Source organism: Zonotrichia leucophrys, chromosome 28 (genome assembly GCF_028769735.1).
Source record: "Zonotrichia leucophrys gambelii isolate GWCS_2022_RI chromosome 28, RI_Zleu_2.0, whole genome shotgun sequence".
NCBI lineage: Eukaryota > Metazoa > Chordata > Aves > Passeriformes > Passerellidae > Zonotrichia > Zonotrichia leucophrys.
In genome coordinates this window covers 4,126,955-4,143,842 of record NC_088197.1, presented here as the reverse complement: position 1 = coordinate 4,143,842, position 16,888 = coordinate 4,126,955, and the positions used below count along the sequence as shown (strand labels likewise).

General features: G+C 60.0%; 1 protein-coding gene across 1 annotated transcript; it reads left to right on the top strand.

Annotated features, from left to right (window-relative positions):
• Positions 1-68: 68 nt before the first annotated feature.
• On the top strand, positions 69-16,710 carry JAK3 (Janus kinase 3). Its single transcript, XM_064734602.1, has 23 exons — positions 69-276; positions 1,143-1,266; positions 1,347-1,458; positions 2,039-2,184; positions 2,876-3,158; positions 5,192-5,320; positions 6,060-6,217; positions 7,478-7,589; positions 7,779-7,965; positions 8,603-8,727; positions 8,804-8,938; positions 9,018-9,102; positions 9,186-9,313; positions 10,019-10,157; positions 10,672-10,823; positions 11,706-11,856; positions 11,926-12,065; positions 12,678-12,867; positions 13,469-13,593; positions 13,883-14,055; positions 14,492-14,609; positions 16,209-16,319; positions 16,408-16,710. Exons 1-23 carry the CDS (start codon positions 72-74, stop codon positions 16,522-16,524), a joined length of 3,345 nt encoding a protein of 1,114 aa, XP_064590672.1. The 5' UTR covers positions 69-71; the 3' UTR covers positions 16,525-16,710.
• The last annotated feature ends 178 nt before the right edge of the window (positions 16,711-16,888 follow it).

Genomic DNA, 16,888 nt, shown 5'->3' with positions numbered 1-16,888 from the left:
GACCGCGGGGAGGATGATGAGGGTGGGACAAAGGGGTGACCCTGAGTCTCCCTTTCCTTGCAGCGCCCGCCATGGCCCCGCTGGGCGAGGAGACGCCGCTGATCGGGGGCCGCTCCTGCAGCCTCTCGTCGGCCGAGAGCGGCACCCTGCAGGTGTTCCTGTACCACCGGGCCCCCGGCCCGCACCGGGCCCCGGGCAGCGCCGCGGGCACGCTCAGCTTCACCTTCGGCGAGTACACGGCCGAGGAGCTCTGCGTGCGCGCTGCCAAAGCCTGCGGTGAGCGACGGGCACGGGGGGACCTGCTGGGGTGGAGGGTCTGGGGTGTGGGAATGGGGTCCTGGATGGGAGAATGGGGTCATGGGTGTGGGTACGGGGTCCTAGGAGTGGAAATGTGGTTCTGGATATGGGTACGGGGTCCTGGGTGTGGGTACGGGGTCCTGGGTGTGGAAATGGGTGTTCTGTTTGGGGGTATGGGGTCCTGGATGTGGAGATGGGGTCCTGGATTGGGGAATGGGGTCCTGGGTGTGGGTACGGGGCCCTAGAAGTGGAAATGGTGTCCTGGATGGGGGAAGGTCTGATGGACAATGGGTCCTGGTGGGGTATGGGTCTGGTGGGTATGGGGTCCTGGTGGAGAATGGGCCTGGTGTGAAAATGGGGTCCTGGGTGTGGGTACGGGTCTGATTGGATGGTCCTGGATGGGATGGTCCTGGGTGGGTACGGGTCCTGGGTGGGAAGGGGTTCTGTTTGGGGGTGGGGTCTGGATGTGGAGATGGGTCCTGGATTGGAATGGTCCTGGTGTGGTACGGTCCTGGTGTGAAATGGTGTCTGTTGGGGTACGGGTCCTGGATGTGGAGATGGGGTCGGATTGGGGAATGGGTCTGGAGTGGTAGGTCCTGGATGGGGGAATGGGGTCCTGTGCTCATCCTCAGCAGAGAATTCTGGCTTTGAACTCCAGATCCCAGCAGTGGGATTTGGGTCCTGCCTGTGGGTTTGGGGCCCAGTCATGAGCTCAGGATCCTGGTGATGGGCTCAGCGTCCCCAGCACATCCTTGCCAGGGGATCCTGGCTGTGGCTGTGGGGTCTCAGCCCTGAGCTGAGCCCCTGGCCACGGGCTCAGGTCCCAGCCCCGTGTCTGTCCCCAGGCGTGCTGCCCGTGTGCCACCCGCTCTTCGCCCTGGCCACCGAGGACCTGAGCTGCTGGTTCCCCCCCAACCACGTGTTCACCGTGGACGAGTCCTGCAGCCAGGTCGTGGTGTACAGGATCCGGTGAGGCTCCCACCCTTCCCTGACATCCCTGGGGTCCTGCTCTCTGGGGGACACTGAGACCCCTCCTCTGTCCCCATCAGGTTCTTCTTCCCCAACTGGTGCGGACTGGGACAGTCCCACCGCTTCCAGCTGCTCAATGGCCGGGCCAGCCCTGTCCTGGATTATCCTGTCATTGATTACCTGTTCGCCCAGGTGAGTGCTGCCAGCCTGCCTCCTCCTCCTCCTCTTCCTCCTCCTCCTCATCCCCCAGGCTCTCTCTGTCGCCTGTGGGGACTGGCATGATGCCGGGGGTAGTTTTGGAGTGTTCTGACCCCTCTTCTCTCTTCTCTTCTCTTCTCTTCTCTTCTCTTCTCTTCTCTTCTCTTCTCTTCTCTTCTCTTCTCTTCTCTTCTCTTCTCTTCTCTTCTCTTCTCTTCTCTTCTCTTCTCTTCTCTTCTCTTCTCTTCTCTTCTCTTCTCTTCTCTTCTCTTCTCTTCTCTTCTCTTCTCTTCTCTTCTCTTCTCTTCTCTTCTCTTCCTCCTCATCCCCTGGGCTCTCTCTGTCACCTGTGGGAACCAGGATCATGCCAGGGGTGTTTTTGGGATGTTCAGACCCCTCTCCTCCTCCTCCTCGGGTCACTGTCCCCTGATGGGGACACACCCCAGGGACAGGGAGGCAGAGCCTGGGCAGGATGTGACTCCCAGGGCCCCTGGGACACGAGGGTGACACTGGCACGGTTTGGGGGGGTCCCAGGAGATGGGAGAGCCCCCCCTGAGCCTCGTGCCCCTCCCAGTCCCGCAGTGATTTCATCGGGGGCCGCGTGGCCGTGGGGCTGAGCCTGCCCTCGCAGGAGCAGTGCCTGAGCCTGGCCGTGCTGGACATGCTGCGCATCGCCCAGGAGCAGCGGCAGAGCCCTGCGCAGGTCTGCAGCCACGTCAGGTGAGACAGGGACAGTGACACCCCTGGGGACAGTGTGACATCCCTGGGGACAGTGTGACACCCCTGGGGATGGCCTGAATCCCATAGGGACAGTGTGACACCCATGGGGACAGTGTGAACCCACAGGGACAGTGTGACACCCATGGGGACAGCCCAGAACCCCCGGGGACAGCCAGAAACCTATGGGAATAGTGTGACACCCCTGGGGACAGCCTGAATCCCATGGGGACAGTGTGACATCCCCAGGGATAGTGTGATACCCATGGGGACAGTGTGACACCCATAAGGGACACCCTGGCATGGCTGGGGAGGGCCTGAATCGCCAAGGGACATTGAACACCCATGGGGACAGCCCAGCATGGCTGGGGATGGCCTGAATCCCATGGGGACAGTGTGGCACCCATGGGGACAGCCCAGCACCACCAGGGACACCCTGAAACCCATGGGGACAGTGTGGCACCCATGGGGACAGTGTGACAGCCCCAGGGACACTCCAAAACCCCTGGGAACACCCTGACACTCCCAAGGACAGCCTGAATCCCATAGGGACAGTGTGGCACCCCTGGGGACAGCCTGAATCCCATGAGGACAGTGTGACAGCCCTGGGGACAGCCTGAATCCCATGGGGACACTGTGACACCCCCAGGGACACTGTGACACCCCCGGGGACACCCCACTCCGCTCCCCACAGCTACAAGTCGTGCCTGCCGGCGCCGCTGCGCTCGCAGATCCAGCAGCACAACTTCGTGACCCGCAAGCGCCTGCGGCGCCGCTTCGGCAAATCCCTGCGGCGCCTGGGGGGCTGCGGGCCCGACGCGCCGCACCTGAAGCTCAAGTACCTGCTGGACCTGGAGCGGCTCCAGCGCCGCCGCAGCGAGGAGATTTTCCACGTGCGCTCGCCCGGATCCGCGGCTCCCGTCACCATCCACGTGTGCGGCGACAGTGGCGTGGCCTGGAGCTGCGGTGGCTCTGAGGTGCTCCGGTGTTGGGGTGTCTCTGAGAGTCACTGAGGGATCCCCGGCCAGCCCTGAGGCAGTGAACAGCATGGGGAGGGGACTGTCTCGTGCCCTGGGGGTACCAAAGGCAGCCAGGCTGATCCTGGGGGTGCAGAGGGCAGCCAGACTGATCCCAGGGGTACCAAAAGGAGCCAGGCTGATCTCAAGGGTAATAAAGGCAGAAAGGCTGATCCCAGGGGTACCAAAAGCAGCCAGGCTGATCTCTGGGGTTACCAAAGGCAGCCAGGATGATCCCAGGGATACCAAAGGCAGCCAGGATGATCCTCAGGGTACAGAAGGCAGCCAGGCTGATCCCAAGGGTAACAAAGGCAGAAAGGCTGATCCTGGGGTACCAAAGCCAGCCAGGATGATCCCTGAGGTGCAGGGGCAGCCAGATGATCCCAGTACAGAAGGCAGCCAGGCTGATCCCAAGAGGTACAAAGGCAGAAAGGCTGATCCGGGGGTACCAAAGGCAGCCAGGCTGATCCCAGGGGTACCAAAAGGAGCCAGGCTGATCTCAAGGGTAATAAAGGCAGAAAGGCTGATCCCAGGGGTACCAAAAGCAGCCAGGCTGATCTCTGGGGTACCAAAGGCAGCCAGGATGATCCTGGGGGTACCAAAGGCAGCCAGGCTGATCCCGGGGGTACCAAAGGCAGCCAGGCTGATCCTGGGGTTACCAAAGGCAGCCAGGATGATCCTCGAGGTACCAAAAACAGCCAGGCTGATCCCAGGGGTACCAAAAGGAGCCAGGCTGATCCCAGGGGTACCAAAGGCAGCCAGGCTGATCCCAGGGGTACCAAAAGCAGCCAGGCTGATCCTGGGGGTACCAAAGGCAGCCAGGATGATCCTCGGGGTACCGAAGGCAGCCAGGCTGATCCAGGTACAAAACAGCCAGATAAACTCGAGGACAAAGCAGCCAGGCTGATCTGGGGTACCAAAGGCAGCCAGGCTGATCCTGGGGGTACCGAAGGCAGCCAGGCTGATCCCTGGAGGTGCAGAGGGCAGCCAGGATGATCCTCGGGGTACAGAAGGCAGCCAGGCTGATCCCAGGGGTACCAAAGGCAGCCAGGATGATCCCAGGGGTACCAAAGGCAGCCAGGCTGATCCCAAGGGTAACAAAGGCAGCCAGGCTGATCCCGGGGGTACCAAAGGCAGCCAGGCTGATCCCCAGGGTACCAAAGGCAGCCAGGCTGATCCTGGGGGTACCAAAGGCAGCCAGGCTGATCCCAGGGGTACCAAAGGCAGCCAGGATGATCCCGGGGGTACCAAAGGCAGCCAGGCTGATCCTGGGGGTACCGAAGGCAGCCAGGCTGATCCCAGGGGTACCAAAGGCAGCCAGGCTGATCCCTGGAGGTGCAGAGGGCAGCCAGGCTGATCCTGGGGGTTACAGAAGGACAGAAGGACAGCCAGGCTGATCCCCTGCAGCAGAGGAGATGCTGGAACAACAGCTGAAGATGAAGGGGCTGACTCTTAGCAGGGATTAATCCAAGATTTATTTCAGGAGCTCCAAGGAGCCCCTACAAACCTCAGGGGGCTCCTGTTCAGAGCCCCAGAGAGGTGCCAAGGTTACACTGAAAGGGAGGTGGAAACCTAAAGTAGATAATAACATTTTACTGACTAATAAGAAAAATTAAGGTATGGATACTGGGGAATGGACATTTAGGACAGAGTATGGGGTAACACTTGGGGGGTTGACCCCTGGCCTCTGGATAATCACTCGATGTCCTGGACAGAAAGTTCTAGATGGAGGGGATGGGATGACTGACAGAGAGCCAGGGTGGGGATTTGGGAATGATCTCAGGAAAGGAAAGGGATTGCACAGGCAGAGGGAGGGGGAACAATCTGGGGTAAACCATTTGGGAAAAATACGGGGATAAAAAACCAAAACCATTACAAAGTATAAAAACACACTACAACAGGCATGGCCTGGAGCTATGGTGGCTCCGAGGTGCTCCGGGGTGGCTGGGTGTGGCTGCCAGGATGGGATTGTCACCTTTGCTGTCCCCTCACAGAGCCGCCAGCACTTCTGTGACTTCCCCGACATCGCCGACATCAGCATCAAGCAGGCGGCGAGCCGCGACGGCGGCGGCGCCGTGGAGAACCGGCTGGTCACCGTCACCAAGGCCGACAACCGGGTGCTGGTGAGCTCAGGAAGGGTTTGGGGAACCCCAGGAGGGCTGCGGGGGGACAAGGGGGTGACACCAAGGCTGGCACAGTGTGAAAAATGCATGTATTTTATGATTGGCTCTTCGCAAATATTGAAGTGAATGTTATATGTGTTGTGTTAGAAAGTGATGCTGTGTTAGTTCTCTGAAGTAGTGTGGTAAATATAGTTTTAGGTTATAAAAATTGTTAAAATAGAAACTGTGCTATGTAGGAGACTTTTTTAAAAGAAAGGACTCGCAGCAAGATAGCAGCCACAGGACACCTGAATCTTTCAGAGGAAAAGAATTTATTGCCCTCTTATCAGAAGAAATGAACTTCTTCCTGCCTCAAAGGCACTGTTGGGATTCAGAGGAAGAAGTTGACGATGACCAGACAGAATCCTGTATTTGAATGGAATTTATGCATCATGTATGAAGTGTATGAATATACAATGGGCTATTGCTTTTAAGAGTTAATCCTGTGTTAACTGTGTCCTTTTTTGGGCTCAGGCTGCCCAGAAAAAGGTACCCGGATATCCGTAACTCTTTGTATTTATTGTCTCATATTGTCCTAATTCAAATTGTCCAAATTATAATTTTATTACTATTTTTATAACCATTTTATTACTATGAAGCATTTACAATATTATAATTTTATTACTATTTTTATAACCATTTTATTCCTATGAAACATTTACAAGTTTAAAACCAAGAGATTGGCGTTTTCCGCACGCAGGAGGTGGAGTTCTCCACGCTGCGGGAGGCTCACTCCTTCGTGGCTCTGCTCGATGGTTATTACCGGCTGACGGCGGACGCCCAGCACTACTTCTGCAGGGAGGTGGCACCGCCACGGCTGCTGGAGGACCTGGAGAACCAGTGCCACGGGCCCATCAGGTGGGCAGCGGGACACCCTGGGCACCGGGTGCTGGGAAACCCTGGGCACTGGGAAACCCTGGGCACCAGGCACCAAGAACCTCTGGGAATTGGGTACCAGGAACCCCGGGGAATTGGGTACCAGGAAACCCTGGGAATGGCTGGGCCTGGACAGGTGGGACCCTGGGCCACCTGGGCACTGGGAAACCCTGGGCACCAGGCACCAGGAACCTCTGGGAATTGGGTACCAGAGGAATTCAAACACTGGGAATTGGGTGGACCCTGGGCACTGGGACACTCTGGGCACCGGGTGCTGGGAAACCCCGGGAATTGGGTACCAGGAACCCTGGGGAATTGGGTACCAGGACCCCTTGGGCACTGGGCACTGGGAAACCCTGGGCACCAGGCACCAGGAACTCCTGGGAATTTGGTACCAGGAACCTTCACCGGGAATATATGGGCCGTACCTATGGAAACCCTGGGAATTGGGTACCAGGAGCCCCTGGGCACTGGGAAACCCTGGGCACCAAGCACCAGGAACCTCTGGGAATTTGGTACCAAGAACCCCGGGGAACTGGGTACCAGGAGCCCCTGGGAATTGGGTACCAGGAACCCCTGGGCACTGGGACACCCTGGGCACCGGGTGCTGGGAAACCCTGGGAACTGGGTACCAGGAACCCCTGGGAATTGGGTACCAGGACCCCATTGGGCCACTTGGGCACTGGTCACTGGACCCTGGGCACCAGGCACCAAGAACCTCTGGGAATTTGGTACCAGGAACCTCGGGGAATTGGGTACCAGGAAACCCTGGGAATTGGGTACCAGGACGCCCTGGGCACTGGGCACTGGGAAACCCTGGGCACCAGGTGCTGGGAAACCCTGGGAATTGGGTACCAGGAACCCCTGGGCACCAGGTGCTGGGAACCTCTGGGAATTGGGTACTGGGACCCCCTGGGCACCCCCAAGCCCGAGGGAATGCAGGGATGGAGGGGACGGAGCCACCCCTGGCCTGGGTGGGGCTCCACGGGGATCTGCTGGGTTTGGGGAGGGGGCACAGGGGATGGGCACAGGGAGGGCACAGGAATGGGCACAAGGCATGGTGACAGGGAGGGCACAGGGATGGGCATGGAGGGGGACACAGGGGTGGCACAGGGGGTGTGCACAGAGGAGGGCACAGGGATGGACACAGGGAATGGGGACAGGAGGAGGGCACAGGGGGAGGGCACAGGGTGTGCCCACAATACCCCTGAGTGGCACCATGGCCATCCCTGCCCTTGGCAGTGCCGAGTTTGCTGTGAACAAGCTGGAGGCAGCCGGGGGTGCCCCGGGGCTGTTCCTGCTGCGCCGCAGCCCCCAGGACTTTGACAGTTACCTGCTGACCGTGTGCGTGCAGGTGAGACCCCCCAGGAGACCCCCGGGACACCGGGCAGGACCCCCAGGGCACCAGGAGGGCAGCACAGCCCTGGCACTTGCAGGGCGGTGACACAAGGACGGTGCCACCCACAGTGTCCCCTTGGGGCAGGAGGGGTTTGGGGGTGTCCTGGGGGTCCCCTCAATGCTGACCCCGGTGTTTCCCCCCCAGACCCGCTCCGGCCGGGATTACAAGCGGTGCCGGATCCGCCGGGACGAGGACGGGCACTGGTGGCTCTCGGGGGTGGCGCGGAGGTTCTGCAGCCTGCGGGAGCTGCTGGGCACCTACGGGCACCGCGGGCTGCAGGCTGAGGGGGCACCCATGCGCCTGCAGGTGGCCTGTCCCCCCCGGGCCAAAGGTGACACCTGGGGGGCATGGTGGAGCGGGGTGGGATGTCACAGAGCTGCTGTGATGTCACAGAGTGGCTATGATGTCAGAGTGGTGAGTCAAGGCATGTGATGTCAGAGTGGTCGTGATGTACAGAGTGATTGTCATGTGCACAGATGCAAGATGGGATGTCACAGAGCTGCTGTGAGGTCACAGAGCAGGCTGTGATGTCAGAGTGGCTGTGACGTCACAGAGTGATTGTGATGTCACGGAACTGATGTGATGTCACATAGTGGCTATGATGTCACAGAGTGAGTGTGATGTCAGAGTGGCTGTGATGTCACAGAGCAAGCTGTGATGTCACAGAGCAGCTGTGATGTCATAGAATGGACTGTGATGTCACAGAGCATGCTGTGATGTCACAGAGTGGATGTGATGTCACAGAGCGGGCCATGACATCAAAGAATTGCTCTGATGTCACAAAATGACTGAGGTCACAGAGCAGGCTATGATGTCACAGGGGGCTGTGATATCACAGAGTAGTCTGTGATGTCACAGAGCTGTTGTGATGTCACAGAGCAGTCTGTGACACCACAGGGTGGCTGTATGAGGTCCCCAGGTGGGGGTCCCCTGCCCCAGCCCCCCCTCACGCCCTCTCTGCCCCCCAGAGAAGTCCAACCTGCTGATCGTGCGCAGCGGGGTCCCCTGTCCCCCCGGGTCCCCTCCCGCGCCGCGGCGCCGCAGCCTGCAGCAGATGATGTTCCACAAGATCGACCCACAGAGCCTGACACGGGTACGGGGCAGGGCAGGGCCACAGGGGGTGGCACAGGGGGACAGGAACCCCCTGGCAATGTCCCCGTGTCCCCCAGGGCGAGAGCCTGGGCCAGGGCTCCTTCACCCAGATCTACAAAGGCGTCAAACGGGACGAGGATGAGGAGGACGGAGCCCGGCAGACCCCGGTGGTGCTCAAGGTCATGGACAGCAGCCACCGCAACTGCCTGGAGGTGAGGGGTGGCACTGCCGCCTCCATGAGGTCACCTCGGGGTCCCCAAGGCCCGCCCTGACCATCTGTCCCTGTCCCAGTCCTTCCTGGAGGCCGCCAGCACCATGAGCCAGCTGTCCCACAAGCACCTGGTGCTGCTGCACGGCGTCAGCCTCGGCAAGGACAGTGAGTGCCCAGAGGGGTGGGGGGTGGCCACGGTGCCACCTGGGCACCCTGAGCACCCCCTGACCCTCCCGGGGTGCCCCCAGGTGTGATGGTGCAGGAGCACGTCCGGCACGGGCCCCTGGACCTGTACCTGCGCAAGAACCGGGGCGCAGTGACCACGGGGTGGAAGCTGACGGTGGCCAAGCAGTTGGCCTATGCCCTCAACTACCTGGTGAGCCCACAGCGGTGGGAGGGGGTCCTGGGGGGCTGGATTTGGGGTTCTGGCTTTGGGTTTGGGGTCCTGTGTTCATCCTCTGTGGGGAATCCAGGTCTGGGTTCGGGGTCATGATTCTGGGGTCCCAGTTCTGGGTTTGGGGTCCTGGTTCTGGGTTTGGGGTTCTGGCTTTGGGTTTGGGGTCCTGTGTTCATCCTCCATGCAGAATCCAGGTCTGGGTTTGGGGTTCTGGTTCTGGGTTCAGGGTCCCATTTCTGGTTTTGGGGTCCTAGTTCTGGGTTTGGGGTCCTGTGTTCATCCTCCATGGGGAATCCTGGCTGTGGGCTCAGGATCCCAGGTGGATCCCACAGCCCTCACACCCCCACATCCCGTGGATCTCATGGATCCCCATCCCACAGCCCCCAGTCCATCCACACCCCACAACTCCCACACCCCCACATCCAATGGATCCCATTGATCCCCATCTCACAGATCCCATGGATCCCACAGATCCGCATCCCACAGCCCCCATTCCATTCCCATCCCACAGCCCCTACATCCCACAGATCCCATGGATCTCCATCCCACATCCCCCACACCCCCATATCCAGTGGATCCCATGGATCCCCATCCCACAGCCCCCATCCATCCCTGCTGCTCCCCCAGCCCACCCCAATGTGTGGGACCACCCTGAGTGTCCCGACCCCTCTTCCCTCCATCCAGGAGGACAAGAAGATCCCACATGGGAACGTCTCTGCCAAGAAGGTGCTGCTGGCACGGGAGGGGGACATGGCTGGGGGGAGCCCCCCCTTCATCAAACTCAATGACCCCGGGGTCAGCGTCACCGTCCTGGCCCGGGACAGTGAGTCTGGGGGTCCTGAGGGTGCTGGTTTTGGGGTTCTGCCTTTGGGGTTGGGGTCCTGTGTTCATCCTCCATGGGGAATCCTGGCTGTGGGCTCTGGATCCCTGGTATGGGTTTGGGGTCCTGGTTGTGGGTTCAGGGTCCTGTGTTCATCCTCCATGGGGAATCCAGGTCTGGGTTTGGGGTCCTGGTTCTGGGTTCAGGGTCCCGTTTCTGGTTTTGGGGTTCCAGTTCTGGGTTTGGGGTCCTGGTTCTGGGTTTGGGGTCCTGTGTTCATCCTCCATGGGGAATCCTGGCTGTGGGCTCTGGATCCCAGGTCTGGATTTGGGGTCCTGGTTCTGGGCTCAGGGTCCTGGTTCTGGGTTTGGGATCCTGTGCTCATCCTCCCAGCCAGGTCCTGGCTCTGGGCTCTGGATCCCCTTCATCAAACTCACCCACCCTGGGGTCAGTCCTGGGAGGTCCTGGGGGTGCTGGGCCCCCACAGTGGGTGCTGAGCAGGGCTGGGCACCCACAGTGCTGGTGGAGAGGATCCCATGGGTGGCCCCCGAGTGTGTCAGCGACCCCGGGAGCCTGGCACTGCCAGCTGACAAGTGGGGCTTCGGAGCCACCCTCTGGGAGATCTTCAGTGGGGGGAACATGCCCCTGAGCCTGCTGGAGCCCCAGAGGGTGAGGCTGATCCCAGCATCCTGCTGGATCCAAATCTTCCTGCCCCTTACTGACCTTCCTGCCCCATCCCGTTCCATCCCAACCCTCCTGCCCCATCCTGACCCTCCTATCCCATCCCAATTGATCCCAACCCATCCCACCCCTTCCTACCGTATCCAGACCTTCCTGCCCCTGTCCTCCTGTCCCTTTCTGCTACATCCCATCCCATCCCATTCCCTGCTATGGATCCCATCCTACAAATCCCATAAATCCCATCCCATTCCCTGTTATGGATCCCATTCCATCCCACAAATCCCATCCCATAAATCCTATCCCATAAATCCCATCCCATCCCACAAATCCCATCCCATAAATCCCATCCCATCCCATTCCCTGCTATGGATCCCATCCCATCCCACAAATCCCATCCCATAAATCCCATCCCATCCTATTCCCTGCTATGGATCCCATCCCATCCCATCCCATCCATCCCATCCCATCCATCCCATCCCATCCCATCCATCCTATTCCCTGCTATGGATCCCATCCCATCCCATAAATCCCATCCCATCCCATCCCATAAATCCCATCCCATCCCATTCCCTGCTATGGATCCCATCCCATCCCATAAATCCCATCCCGCAAATCCCATCCCATCCCATATTCCCATCCCACCTCTCCTGCCCCATCCCAGAGCCGTTCCGGGGCTCTTTGGGGGTCCCACACCCCCTGACCCCCGTTCCCACAGAAGCTGGAGTTCTACCAGAGCCACTATCCTCCATCCCATCCCATTCCCATCCCATCCCATCCATGTTCCCATCCCATCCCACCTCTCCTGCCCCATCCCAGAGCCGTTCCGGGGCTCTTTGGGGGTCCCACACCCCCTGACCCCCGTTCCCACAGAAGCTGGAGTTCTACCAGAGCCAGCAGCAGCTCCCAGCCCCGCGGTGGCCCGAGCTGGCCGCGCTGGTGTCCCAGTGCATGGAGTACGAGCCCCAGCGCCGGCCCTGCTTCCGCGCCCTCATCCGCGACCTCAACAGCCTCATCACCTCTGGTGGGCACGGGGACGGGCTGGGGGGGCACGGGGGGACCCCACAGCGGCCTCACCCTGTCCTTCCCACAGACTACGAGCTGCTCTCGGACCTGTCCCCCGCGGATGTGACGCTCCGGGATGGCTTTTGGGGACACGAGTGCCTGGCCATGAGCCAGGATCCCGAGCAGTTCCAGGAGAGGCACCTCAAGTACATCTCGCTGCTGGGCAAGGTGGGGGGAACAGGAGAGACCCCCAAAATTCAGCCCAGACGCTCTTCCCATCCTGGATTTGGGGTGTGGGACATCCTGGCTGGATCCTGATCCTCCTGCACTGTCCTGCTGCCAACCCTTCCTGCCCCATCCCACTTGATCCCAACCCTCTGCCATCCTACCATCCCAACCTTCCTGTTCCCATTGATCCAACTTCTATCCCAACCTTCCTGGCTTGTCCCACCTGTTTATCCAATTTTCCTGGTCCACCATCCCAACCCTCCTGCCCCATCCTGACCCTCCTGTCCCATCCTGTTCTATCCCAACCCTCCTGCCCCATCCTGTTCTATCCCAACCCTCCTGTCCCATCCCGTTCTATCCCAACCTTCCTGGGGTTGGGATAGGATCCCAATCCCCTTCAGGCTGTCACCCATTACAGTCTCCTGGCCACATCAGTTGGGATTAATTAATTATGCAATTAATGGGGTCATTACCAGCAATCAGAGGAAGTTCTTTTGAGCAGTAGCTGTTCTTTACCAGCTGTGTGAAAAGGCAGCTGGGGGGGTATTTTGGGGTGGGGGATGAGGCATTGGGAATGTGGGGGGCACCCCCAACATCCTGCAAAATCCCCAGGGGAATTTCGGGAGCGTGGAGCTGTGCCGCTACGACCCCCTGGGTGACAGCACGGGCGAGCTGGTGGCGGTGAAGAGGCTGCAGCAGGATTCGGCCAAGGAAATTCGGGATTTCGAGCGGGAGATCCAAATCCTGCACTCGCTGCAGCACGACTTCATCGTCAGATACCGGGGTGTCTGCTACAGCCGGGGTGAGCTGGGAATGGGGCTGGGATGGGGCTGGGAATGGGGCTGGGAATGGGGCAGGAATAGACACGGAAGGGCAGGGAATGGACAGGGAATAGACAGAGAATGGGGCAGGGATAGACAGGGGATGGGGCGGGGAACACTGGGAATGGGGCAGGGAATGAGCTGTGAATGGGGCAGGAATGGGGCTTTGAATGGGGCAGGAATAGACTGGGAAGGGCAGGGAATGGAGAGGGAACGGGGCAGGGAACGGGACTGGGAAAGGGGCAGGGAATGGGCAGGGAATGCACAGGGAATGGGGCAGGGAATGCACAGGGAACCGGGCAGGGAATACACAGGGAACGGGGCTGGGAATGGGGCAGGAATGGAGCAGGGAATGCACAGGGAATGCGGCTGGGAATGGGGCAGGAATGGAGCAGGGAATGGGCAGGGAATGCACAGGGAATGGGGCAGGAATAGGGGATGCAGGGATGGGGCAGGAATAGGGCAGGGAATGGGACAGGAATGGGGCTGGGAACACTGAGAATGGGGCAGGAATGGGGCAGGGAACTGGGCTGGGATCCCCAATCCCGGCTCCAGCCATCCCGGCGCTGGCTGTGGCCGCAGGGATGCGCGGGCTGCGGCTGGTGATGGAATTCCTGCCCAACGGCTGCCTGCGGGATTTCCTGCAGAAGAACCAGCCCCGCCTGGAGCACAGGACGCTGCTCCTCTACGCCTGGCAGATCTGCAAGGTGGGATCAGGGCAGGAATGGGGGAAACGGGGGTGCTGCTGAGCCGGGATGGGGCTGGAGCAATGCCATGGGTCAGCCATGGATCATGGGTCAGCCCTGGGTCCTGTCCCTGCCAGCAGCTCTGTCCTGGCCAAAGCAATGCCAGGGTCACCCAAGGGTCATTGTCCAGCCCTGGGGATGCTGCAGGATCAACCCTCACCCCTAAGGCTGTGCTCCAGCCGGGATGAGCCCCCCAGGGACCCTCACCCGGGGGTTCCCCAGCCCTGGGGACGCTGCTGTGTCCCGGCAGGGCATGGAGTACCTGGGGGCGCAGCGCTGCGTGCACCGGGACCTGGCGAGCAGGAACATCCTGGTGGAGAGCGACAGCCACGTCAAGATCGGCGACTTCGGGCTGGCCAAGCTGCTCCCGCAGGACAAGGATTACTACGTGGTGCGGGAGCCCGGCCAGAGCCCCGTTTTCTGGTGAGAGGGGGATGCAGGGAGGGCTGGAATTCCAGCGGGATTCAGGGCTCAGAATCTGCTTTTCCTGGGGCTCAGAACCCGCTTTTCCCAGAGCTCTGGATCCCCTTTTCCCAGAGCTCAGAACCCACTTTTCCTGGGGCTCAGAACCTGCTTTTTCCAGAGCTCTGGATCCCCTTTTCCCAGAGCTCAGACTCATTTTCCGAGCAAACGTTTTTAGACTCACTTTTCACGGGGACTCAGAACTCCTTTTTCACGGGGCTCTGGAACCCGTTTTCCGGGGCTCAGATCCCTTTTCCCAGGCTCAGAATCTCTTTTCCGGAGCTCAAACCTGATTTTTTCCAGGGCTCAGGTTCCCCTTTTCCTGGGGCTCTGGACCCGTTTTTCCCATGGCTCTGGACTCATTTTTCCAGGATTCTGACCCTGTTTTTCCTGGCAGGTACGCTCCGGAATCCCTGGCTGACAACATCTTCTCCTGCGCCTCTGACGCCTGGAGCTTCGGGGTGCTCCTCTACGAGCTCTTCACCTACAGCTCCAAGAGCAAGAGCCCCTCAGAGGTGACGTTTTCCCTGGAAAATGGGGGGCCCATTCCCACTGGGACCAACCCTTCACAACCCTTCTGGTGCTCCCAGTGTCCCGGTGATCCCAGATGTCCCAGTGCTCCTGAGTGTCCTGGAGCTCATGGATGTCCCAGAGGTTTTGGGCATCCTGGTGCTCCCAGGTGTCCCATTGCTCCCAAGTGTCCTGGAGCTCCTGGGTGTCCCATTGTCCCCAGGTGTCCTGGAGCTCATGGATGTCCCAGAGGTTTTGAGCATCCTGGTGCTCCCAGGTGTCCCATTGCTCCCAAGTGTCCTGGAGCTCCTGGGTGCTCCCAGGTGATGTCCCAGAGCTCCTGAGTGTCCCGTTGTCCCCAGGTGTCCTGGAGCTCATGGATGTCCCAGAGGTTTTGAGCATCCTGGTGGCTCCCAGGTGTCCCAGTGTTCCCAAGTGTCCTGGAGCTCCTGGGTGTCCTGGAGCTCATGGATGTCCCAAAGCTTTTGGGCATCCTGGTGGCTCCCAGGTGTCCCATTGCTCCCAAGTATCCTGGAGATCCTGGGTGCTCCCAGGTGATCCCAGATGTCCCAGAGCTCCTGAGTGTCCCATTGTCCCCAAGTGTCCTGGAGCTCCTGGGTGTCCCAGAGCTTTTGGGCATTCTGATGCTCCCAGATGTCCCAGTGTTTCCAAGTGTCCTGGAGCTCCTGGTGTCCATTGTCCCAGTGTCCTGAGCTCATGGATGTCCCAAGCTTTTGCATTCGGGTTTGCTCCCAGGTGTCCGATTGCTCCCAAGTGTCCTGGATGCTCCCTGGTGTCCCATGTCCCCAGGTGTCCTGGAGCTCCTGGATGTCCAAAGCTTGGGCACCTGGTGTCCCGGTGCCCAGTGCTCCTGAGTGTCCGGGGGAGTCCCTGGTGTTCCCCATTGTCCCCAGGTGTCCTGGAGCTCCTGGGTGTCCCAGAGCTTTTGGGCATCCTGGTGGCTCCCAGATGTCCCAGTGCTCCTGAGTGTCCTGGAGCTCATGGATGTCCCAGAGATTTTGGGCATCCTGGTGCTCCCAGGTGTCCCATTGCTCCCAAGTGTCCTGGAGCTCCTGGGTGCTCCCAGGTGATCCCAGATGTCCCAGAGCTCCTGGGTGTCCCATTGTCCCCAAGTGTCCTGGAGCTCCTCGATGTCCCAGAGCTTTTGGGCATCCTGGTGCTCCCAAGTGTCCCAGTGTTCCCAAGTGTCCTGGAGCTCCTGGGTGTCCTGGAGCTCCTGGATGTCCTGGAGCTCATGGATGTCCCAAAGCTTTTGGGCATCCTGGTGCTCCCAGGTGTCCCAGTGTTCCCAAGTGTCCTGGAGCTCCTGGGTGTCCCATTGTCCCCAGGTGTCCTGGAGCTCATGGATGTCCCAGAGCTTTTGAGCATCCTGGTGGCTCCCAGGTGTCCCAGTGCTCCCAAGTGTCCTGGAGCTCCTGGATGTCCCAGAGGTTTTGAGCATCCTGGTGGCTCCCAGGTGTCCCATTGCTCCCAAGTGTCCTGGAGCTCCTGGATGTCCCAGTGTTCTCCTGGATGTCCCAGTGTTCTCCTGGATGTCCCAGTGTTCTCCTGGTTGTCCCAGAGCTCACGGATGTCCCCCACAGGAATTCCTGCGCATGATGGGCACCGCGAGGCCACCGCAGATCATCTGCCACCTGCTGGAGCTCCTCAAGGACAACCGGCGACTCCCAGCCCCTGCTGGCTGTCCCTCGGAGGTGACACCGCTGTCCCGGGGCTGCTGGGGGGGTCCCCATGGTGTTCCTCCTCCCCTGATGTCCCCACCGTGTGCCTTGTCCCCCTCAGGTGTACGCGCTGATGATGAGCTGCTGGGCCTTCACCCCTGGCGCCAGACCCACTTTTGGGGAGCTTTCCCCCAAAATCGAGGCGCTGCGGGATGGGCGGAGCAAAACTCGGGGTTGAGACCCCCCCAGAATGGATCCTCAATCCATGGTGATGCTTCCCTGAGCTTTGAGGGGACAGTGAGGGGGGACACAGCCCCCAGCCCCCTTTCCCACATCACAACCCCCCTCCCATCCCTTTGGCATTTCCCCCTTTTTATCTTGCCCTCCCCTTCCATGGCAAAATTGGGATTGGAATATGGGATTTATGGGAATATGGAATTTGTGGGATTTATGGGATTTTTGGGATTTATGGGATTTCTGGGATTGGCGCCGTGGCAAGAAGGAGGCAGCAGCCGGCGGGGGGGAATTTATTAGAAAATAAAGTTTAATAAAAGAGCAGCTCCTGCTCCCTTCACAGCACAGGGGAGGGCAGCGGGGGGGGG